Here is a 9,938-nt window from a genome sequence, read left to right as displayed (position 1 = left end):
GGTAGCTTAGCATTCATTCCAGCAGAGGAGAGGCCACTAGCCTTGGACATTCAGTCCTTGGCTAACAGGCTTGCGAGGTTGGATAATTTAGAGCCCAACTGAGTTCTTGCGTGTGTGGTATCTCAGTCTTCATTATTGGGGCAGATCAAGGCTTGGCAGTTCGATGATCCACATTTGGCGGTTCTCAGGGAGGCGGTGCTTCAGGGTGGTGCCAAGGAGGTTACTATTGGCGAGGATGGTGTTTTGCGGCTCCAGGGTCGTTTATGTTTTCCTAATGTTGATGATCTGAGGGAGAGGATTATAGAAGAGGCACACAGTTCGCAGTATTTCATTCACCCAAGAGCTATGAAGATGTGTCGTGACTTGAGGCAGCATTATTGGTGGCTGAGGATGAAGAAAGACATAGTAGAATATGTGGCTAAGTGTTTGAATTGTCAGCAGGTCAAGTATGAACACTAGAGGCCGGGTGGCCTACTTCAGCAGATGCCTATAGCAGAATGGAAGTGGGAGTGCATCACCATGGATTTCGTAGTTGGGTTGCCGCGGACTTTGCGGAAGTTTTATTCAGTATCGGTCATTGTTGACAGGTTGACCAAGTCAGCCCACTTTATTCCAGTGGCAACTACTTATACAATAGAGAGGTATGCTCAAATTTACATTCAGGAGATAGTGTGATTGCACGGTGTGCCTGTTTCCATCACATCAGATAGATGCCCTCAGTTCATTTTCCATTTCTAGAGGGATATTCAGAGTGAGTTGGGGACCCGTGTAGAGCTCAGCACAGCATTCCATCCTCAGACCGACGGGCAGTGGGAGCGAACAGTGCAGATCTTGGAGGACATGCTCAGAGCATGTGTGATTGCCTTTGGAGGGTAGTGAGATCAGTTCTTGCCCTTAGCAGAGTTTCCATACAACAACAACTATCAGTCCAGCGTAGAGATGGTTCTATTTGAGGCGTTATATGGTCGACGGTGTCATTCTCCTATCGGGTGGTTTGAGCTTGGTGAGGCTATGTTATACGGTACAGATTTGGTACAGGATGCCTTGGATAAGGTAAAGTTGATTCAGGAGAGGCTTGGCACAGCTCAGTCCAGACAGAAGAGTTACGCGGATCAGAAGGCGCGTGATGTATCATTCATGATTGGTGAGAAGGTTCTCTTGAAAGTCTCACCAATAAAAGGCATTATGAGGTTCGGGAAGAAGGGCAAGTTGAGCCCAAGGTTTATTGGCCCCTTTGAGGTGTTGAGACGAGTTGGGGAGGTTGCCTATGAGCTTGACTTACCCCCCCCCCCCAGCTTATTGGGAGTTCATTTGTTTTTTCATGTAACAATGTTTCAGAAGTATCATGCCGACTTGTCCCATGAGTTAGACTTCAGTACTATTTAGCTGGATAATAGTTTGGGTTATAAGGAGGAGCCAGTTGCCATTATAGATAGGTAGGATCGCCAGTTGAGGTCCAAGAGGATTTCTGCGGTGAGGGTCTAGTGGAGGGGCCAAACAGTCGAGGAGGTGACCTGGGAGTCCAAGGAGGACATGCGGAGCAGATATCCCCATTTATTCAGCAGCTCAGGTACTTTTCTATATCCGTTCGAGGACAAACGTTTGTTTAAGAGGTGGAGAATGTAACGACCCAACTGGTCATTTTGCCTTTTTGAACCTCGTTTTCTTAAATAAGACCTCCCGTTCTTGCTTTAGCTAATTTACGACTTGCGGGGACAGTTGGTTCGGGATTTGGAAGAGTTTGGAGTGAAATATGCTCATTTGGTTCCTCAGGATTTTCTTAAAAAGGCTAAGTTGACTTGTGTCAACATTTTGAGCAAACAGACCCGAATTTGTAATTTCACAGTCCTGGAGGGTCCGTAGGAAAATATGGGACCTGGGCGTATGCCCGGAATTGAATTTCGTGGTCCCTAGTCTGAGTAATGAATTTTTGTTAGAAATTGTTAATATGAAGTTTTAAGGATTTAAATAAACTAATTAATGATTGATTTCATGGGTATCGGGCTCGTATGTTGGTTCCAAAGCCTGGTACAGGTCCGATATATCATTTAAGACTTGTCCACAAAATTTGGTGCCAATCCGAGTAGTTTAAGGCCATTTTGGCCCATTGGAGAAAAAATTGAGAACTTGATGTTCATAAGTTTGATTCATTTGGTTTTAGGGAGTGATTCTTAGATTTAGCGTTGTTTTCGGTGTTTCGAAGGTTCGAGTAGGTCCATTTAGTGATTTCAGACTTGTTGGTATGTTCGGGCGGGGCCCGGGAGCCCCGAGCATCAAACAGATGAGGCTCGAGTGAAGTGAAATTTTTTGAGAAGTGCTGAAGCTGCTGCTTCTGTCATAACCGCACCTGCGGTTGGTGGACCGCAGGTGCGAGACCGTAGATGCGGTCCATCTATCGTAGATGCGGCCCAGGGAGGCCAGGCCAAACCGTAGAAGCGGTCCCAACCCTTTTTGCCCATTTCGCAGATGCGGGCCTTTTCTCGCAGATGCGGTCCCCTGACTGTAGATGCGGAAATCGCTGAGGCACTGAGTTCATTTATTACGGGTTCTAAGTCTATTTTTGCCATATTTCACTCCTCCATTGGGCGATTTTAGAGCTTTTGAAAGAAGACCTTCACCTAGCATCTTCAGGTAAGTGTGTTCTACCTATTTCTAGTTTAATATTTATGTCTTAGGTAGATTAAACACTAGTATTAAGGTGAAATCATGGGGTTAGAGCAAAAACCTAGGGTTTTAATAAAAGTTAGATTAAACCACTAAATTTGGTATGGAATAAATTAGAAATCATATATTATTGATCCTTAGGTTATAAAGAACAACTTCCTTCGAAAAATTTCGGAATTCGGGCATGTGGGCCCGGGGTCGAATTTTAGGAAACTTGTGTTAAAGAATGGAAAATTGCTTAAATGGCTAGAATTCGATCTTGTGAGTCTATATTGACTAGTTCCTACCTCATTTAACTAGTTTGGGATCGTTCAGCTCCGAATTGAGGGTTTGGACTCGTTCTTGGGATTGGAAGTGCACTTTGGAGTGAGGTGAGTCTCCTTTCTAACCTTGAAAGAGTGAATTGTCCCCATAAGTGTAATAATTGAGTAATTTGCTACTAAATGCGGCGGCTACATACGCACTAGGTGACGAGAGTCCGTGCGTAGCTACTATTATGTTAATTGTCCGGGTAGTCTAGGACCCACATCATGTTATATAGTGAATATCTCTATGTTTTTGTGCTAATGTGATCACTTAGGGTATGCTAGAGACTTGGAAAGGAAAAATGGTGAGCATATATAATTGTTGGACCCTTGCATGATTTTATTTGAATATAAATGCGCCTTCGTGTGTTTTCTCGATATTAATTGATATTTGTGGATCGGGCCGATCGCCTTGGTATGAATAAATGCATCTATGGTTCGCGTCATTCGACCCTCTGGCAGTGCACAATTTATTTTCTGTTGGATCGGGCCGTCAACCTCGGCATAGTGTGCACATGATACCTATGTGAAATCATATCCATGACTTGACCGACTAAATATTTGAAATGTAAATGACAAATTGTAAAATTGTTAAGAACATGACATATTACCTCTTGCTATAAACTGTTGATTATTTGTAACTTCCATGCTTAGTGTAACTCTACATTGTATTATATTGTATTATTGACCTTAATAAGTATCAAGTCGATCTCTCGTCTCTACTTCTTCGAGATTAGACGGGATACTTACGGAGTACATATTGTTTATGTACTCATACTACACTTCTGTACTTAATTGTACAGGATCTGAGGCAGGTATATTTGGCTCCAGACTGGTGTGCTCCCCTGATTCATAGACCGAGACTTCCACGGTGAGCTGCTCCCTTCCTGCGCCGTTCAGCAGCTTGATGGGGTCTTTCTTTACTTTTGTTGTCTATTCTATCCCGGACAGTAGGATAGTATTATTCTTTTGTATATTCTACTAGTTGTCCACTACTTGTGACACCAGGTCTTGGCATGCACATTAGTAGACAGTTCTTTTGGGTTGTATAATTATTATTAAATATTGCTTATCATCACCTGTTTTAATTGCAAATTAAGAAATGTTGTAACCGAATTGGGTAAGTAAAGCAAGAATTTACTAACATTTCCGCCTTGGCTTGCCTGACAACGGTGTTGGGCGCCATCATGACCTATTATGAAAATGGGTCGTGACATTTAACATAGTATAGATAGATTAAATCCTAATATTAGAAAAGTAATAAAATGACTATTTTATCCAATGTGAATTCTATTTAAAAGGATAAAAAATGCGAACAACATTTCGCTAAGAACCTTCGTACTTTTAATATAGTTATAGTATAGATGGATATATATATATATATATATATATATAGATATAAATATAGATATAGATATAGGTAATATTATTGACGTGTTAATCTCCAGCTACTTATTTCTTTCGTAGTTTCTGTGATACTATATATTTTCTAATTACTAGTTTGTTTAAAAAATATATTTTTTTTTTATTTGAAAATAATGTAATTTTAAATTCACTTTTTGTTCTTAGTAAAAAGCGTTTATAGTCAAACAAATATTATAGCTTATTTAAGACTGTAAAATTTTAAAAATCATTTTTTCTTATATCTTATACCAAGACAAATTATATTACGTAAACTGGAAATAATAGAGTATTATCTTTCTACTATTCAATCAATTTTATAGAAAACTTTTTATATTGAACTCTGGCAAGTGATAACAATATCCTCTTCTACCTTCTTGTTCCACATTAATGTTCACAAGTTAATTTAATTTTTATGCATTGATGGGTGCAAAGATTGTTTCTATAACAAGATTATCTAGAACCAATCCAAATAATTATCTCTAACAAATGCAGATGCTTAAGTTGAACAAAACAAGAAAGTGATATGTTACAAGCAAGTACTCCATCCGTTCACCTTTACTTGACATATATATTAAAAATAGATTTTTATTTTTACTTGTCACTTTACACATATTAAGTAAGATAATTTTTTCCCTATTATACCCACATTATTTATTACTCATTCCAAATTATTTTCTCAAATTCAATAAAATATGTATTAATTAATATGAGTATCATGGTAAATTATGCACTTTATTTATTATTTCTTAAGGGGAATGAAAAATCAAAACGTGTCAAGTAAAAGTGAATGGAGGGGGAGAAGTTAACAATTATGTACGGTGTAAATTGTAATGCAAATATAATTTTTTTTAAAAAAATAAAGAATTAGTAAAAGAGAAAGAAAGAAAAAGGGAAAAAAAGCCAATAATATGTGATAAAATTAAAAAAAGGAGCCAATCATTAAAGAGCCGTTTCCTTTCCGCGTCCAATAATTAATACATAACCAAAAGCAAGACAAAAACAAAAAGAAACCGTATACAACTTGAACATTAGCTGGCCTAGAATAGCATCTCCAGATGGACAAAACCGTAATTCAACCCAAGTCCGCTTCTAAACCGAGTACACAGAAAAAGTTTCGCCGTTAATTTACCCAAAACCACTCTATTCGTTGAATACTTATTCGAATCGAGTAAATTTTTTTAACGGAAAGGATCAAATAAATCTATACTATGAAAAAAAGTTTAAATATATCTCTGGTTATATTTTAGTCCAAATATATCTTTGTCATAATACGATTAGTTCAAATATATTCCTCTTCTGTTAAGTTTATTAAATGTGAACATCCAATCCTATGTGACACTAACATTTGATGAGGTGGATGTCAAGTGACATCCCATCTCAGTGGTCCCTAACCCATTTTTTACCCTTCTCTTCTATTTTTTTTATCACTAAAATTTTCTTTCCCTCCAAGAAAATTTTAGTGGTGGAAAAATAAATAGAGGGGAGGGGTAAAATGGGTTATGGGTTAGGGGCACTGAGGTGGCATGCACCTCATCAAATGTCGGTGCCTGTGAACTTAACGGAAAATGAGTATATTTGAACCAATAATATTACATCTGGAGTATACTGAACGCAAAATATAACGAGGATTATTTTTAAACCTTTTCTCATACTACAGAGGTATATTTCGTCCTTTTCGTTTTTTAATTATTGAATCAATAATTTAATTTTAAAATAAAAATGAAAATACATATTATTTAATTACGATTAAGTAATAAATATGTCTATGCACATAAGTAAAATCTCACGCTACTCTATGAGAATAACATCTGCAGCGGGCAAAACCGTAATTAACAAGAAGCTCAATTCTATAGCCTGTTTGGTCAAGCTTCTTTCTGGTCAGAAGTGTTTTTTTTTTTTTTGCCAAAAACACTTTAGATTAATAATTGTGCCAATAATTGAGATGTTTGGTCAAGTTTTTGGAAGGGAAAAAAATACTTTTGAGGAGAAGTAGAAAAAAGTAGTTTCTCTCCAAAAATATTTTTTTTAAAACACTTTTGAGAAAAATATACTTAGAAAAATATACTAATTACTACTCAGAAATATTTTTTAAACTAATTAGCCAAATACAAACTATTTTTCACCAAAAATATTTTTTAAAAAAATACTTTTAAAAAAAAATATTTTTCAAAATAAGCTGATTTTTATATCTTGGCCAAACGGGCTACTAAACCGAGTAGTCAAACCCAAACTCCTTTCGCCGTTAAATCTACCCAAAAGCACTCTCCCACGCTATAGTCACCCGGGGCCCACCCCACCCGAACTAAATTCCCGTCATCTTCACACCCTTTTTTCTTCTTATTCCCCCTCTCTCTCTAGCCCCTGCAACTCATTTTTCTTCATCCTTTTCTCTCTCTTTGAATTTTCTCTCTCTACACATCCCAAAATCAGCAATTTTTAGGAACTGGGTTTTGTTGATTTCTTCATAATCCCAGTGAGAAAATTATAAATTGGGTTTTGGGTTTCGGATTTGTATATGAAGAAATATACAAAAGAGTGAACTTCGCCTACAAATCATACAGTTTTCTTATTTCTTACCAAAAATGTTAACCCCTTATGCTCCTTTATTTTTACCCTTTTCAAAACCCATGTCTCACCGTTCTCTTATCGGCGCTAATCATACCTCTGCTCGTTTCTGTTCTCGGTAATCCAATCTTTTCTATTTTCCAATTTTAGCTTCTTTCACTTTTGTATTTTTCATTTTTTTGTTGATAATATTTACAAAAAATACACAAGAATACGTTGTTTGATGGATCATAGTACGGGAAAGCCTGGTTTTTTAAGGAATGTGTTGGTTCGTTTGTTTCTATTTTGTGTTGTGATTCTTGGTTGTCGGTTTGCTTATGTGGTGACTCTCAAAGGCGAAACTTGTGACCTCGGCGATTTTTGTTTCTTCTCCCTGCCCGAAAATCTGAATGTTATTACCTCCGGCGTTGGGCAGCTGACTGAGTCTGTATCAGCGGTCATGACAACAAGCGAAAAATCTGCTCCGGCGAAGCCCAAACTTCCCGATCTATGGACCAGCCCAGATTTCCAAAAATCGGCCCGTTTCTATTCTTCTGTATTTCAGGATCTTGTTGTAGATGGGTTTTTGAGCCCGAATTCGAAGACCCTTTGCGTCGAAACTCCAGTAGGTGCTGATGTTTTCGCTTTAAAGGAAATTGGGATCGCCGATTCAGTTGGGATATACAAGAAAGGCTCAAAGCCTTTGGTTATTACAGGTAAAGCTGTTAAACAGCCTTTTGAAGATAATACATTTGATTTCATATTTTCCGGTGCCGGAATGATAGATAAGTCGACGAAGCCGGGGGATTTCGCGGCGGAGATTTGTCGGACTCTGAAACCCGAAGGGTTTTTCGTGGTCCATACAACAGGTTCTAAAGATACGTACAGTTTCAATTCATTCCTTCATTTGTTTAACTGTTGTACATTGATTAAGTCTAGGAATATTGATGGTTTTGATTCAAATACTATTCGTGAGATTGTCATGAAAAAGGTTGTTTTTGGGGATGTAAATGTTGAGGAAAAAGTGAGTAGTGATTCGAAGAACAAATGTAATGTTCCGGATTATAAACTGAAGCTGATTAAAAAAGCTGAGCCTTTGATTAAAGAGGAACCTAAGAAACCATGGATTACTCTAAAGAAGAATGCACAGAAAATAAAGTACTTGTCGTCCATGGCGGATATAAGTTTTAAGCCGAGGTATGTGTATGTTGATGTTGGGGCGAGGAGTTACGGCTCGAGTATTGTGAGTTGGTTTAAGAAGCAGTATCCTAAACAGAATAAGACATTTGAGATATATGCAATCGAGGCTGACAAGACTTTCCATGGGCAGTATGAGGGTAAAAAAGGGGTGACTTTGTTGCCCTATGCTGCTTGGGTGAGGAATGAGACGTTGTCGTTTGAGATTAATCAAGACCCGGGTCATAAAGACGTGGCGAAAGGGCGAGGGATGGGAAGAATTCAACCTGTTGAATCTTCTAGTAACTCTGCAAGTGAGGTGGATTTGATCCAAGGTTTTGACTTTGCTGAATGGTTGAAGAGCAGTGTATCGGAGAGGGATTATGTCGTGATGAAGATGGACGTTGAAGGCACTGAATTTGATTTGATTCCCAGATTGTTTGAAACAGGGGCGATTTGCCTGATTGATGAAGTTTTTCTTGAATGCCATTACAATAGGTGGCAGAAATGCTGTCCTGGGGAGAGGTCTTCTAAGTATGAGCATACATATGGCCAATGCTTGGATCTCTTTGCTTCTCTAAGAGAAAGTGGAGTTCTTGTTCATCAGTGGTGGTGATCATCAATAAACCAGCATAGTGTCATTAGCTTTAGTTTTTTCTTATTTCTCTTTGTAATTCTCACACAAGCAGGAAAACTGCCATCCTTTTTATACATCTCGTAGTAGGCAAATATCATCTGTAATTCTGTATCACGTTCGTGTTGTTTAATTCATTTGCTTGTACAATAACAGTTGTGAGTACACGACTATGTGTTAGCTAGCACGTAGATATAGAGTAAAAAGTTCAGCTGAGATATGTTACTTCCTTTTTTCTGTTTCAATTCAGACAAGTTGGACAAAATTTGCAAGAATTGTGAGTTTTGAGTTAAACTTGTTTTTTGTCTGGTATTTTGAGTGTGGGACAGGTTCAAAATGGATATTTGCTCTGAACTGTGGCCTGTTTAAACATTCTGTGTTAAGCAATGTTTGTTCTTCTTCCAATCTAGGATCCTTGCTTCTAAAATATCTATGCCTAGGAACTTTTGAGGATGGTAAGAATTTGGTTCATTTGTTGTCGTATGTCAGGTAGTTTCATTGGTTTTGTTTCTTATTGACCTTTTGTGATTTACGATTTCGCTCCCTGTCCTGATGTTGAGAGTTTTAGATAGACTGATGTTGTGATGTAGGGGTGTATCTTTCCTTTAGACAAAACCAAATCGACTATGTTTCAGCTTGTAAACCCATCTAATCCAACCAAATTAACATAAAAGCAGTTGTTGTTGTAATCTTGTTAGTGTTAAGCTTTTTAATGCTAGGTACTGATAATAGCAAAAGAGTTCATAACGGTCAACTAAAACCTCTGCCTTTTTCTTTGTTTATATCCTCTTTTGAGTACTTTCATATTATACTAGTGGACTATTTTTCTTGTGTTACTGGAAATACGACTTGAAGTAGAGTTACTTTTACTTACTTTTACTTACTTTTTGCCAACAATCTCGCTGGTTTTAAAGCTTCAGTCATAAAATATAGAATGCAAGTATAGAAAATAAGTGAGATTAAAGAAGATATAGTTGGCAGCATTCTTTGCCAGGGATATTACATTTACATGTAGACACTTGTTATCTCCTACTATCGCCTAATAAAGTAATGACACCCTTACTTGCAATGCAATACTTCATCAGCTATTGAAGTATGATTCAGTCTCGAAAAGGTGGCCGAGTAGCATCCGCTCACAAGGACTAAGAAGAGATTCACATAAATAATGTGAAGTCGATATTTTACTACGAAATTCATCAAGTCGAGAACAA

General features: G+C 37.7%; 1 protein-coding gene across 1 annotated transcript; it reads left to right on the top strand.

The window, feature by feature from the left end:
• Positions 1–6,717: 6,717 nt before the first annotated feature.
• LOC107798990 (uncharacterized) lies at positions 6,718–9,021 on the top strand. Its single transcript, XM_016622042.2, has one exon. The coding sequence runs from the start codon at positions 7,162–7,164 to the stop codon at positions 8,707–8,709; it is 1,548 nt and encodes a 515-aa protein (XP_016477528.1). The 5' UTR covers positions 6,718–7,161; the 3' UTR covers positions 8,710–9,021.
• Positions 9,022–9,938: the final 917 nt, after the last annotated feature.

The sequence above is a fragment of the Nicotiana tabacum genome, chromosome 10 (genome assembly GCF_000715075.1).
Source record: "Nicotiana tabacum cultivar K326 chromosome 10, ASM71507v2, whole genome shotgun sequence".
Classification (NCBI taxonomy): domain Eukaryota; kingdom Viridiplantae; phylum Streptophyta; class Magnoliopsida; order Solanales; family Solanaceae; genus Nicotiana; species Nicotiana tabacum.
This window is presented reverse-complemented; position numbering and strand designations above follow the sequence as displayed.

Excerpts from the sequence above, each read along its gene's own strand:
- LOC107798990 (XM_016622042.2), top strand. The coding sequence starts at position 7,162 with ATGGATCATAGTACGGGAAAGCCTGGTTTTTTAAGGAATGTGTTGGTT.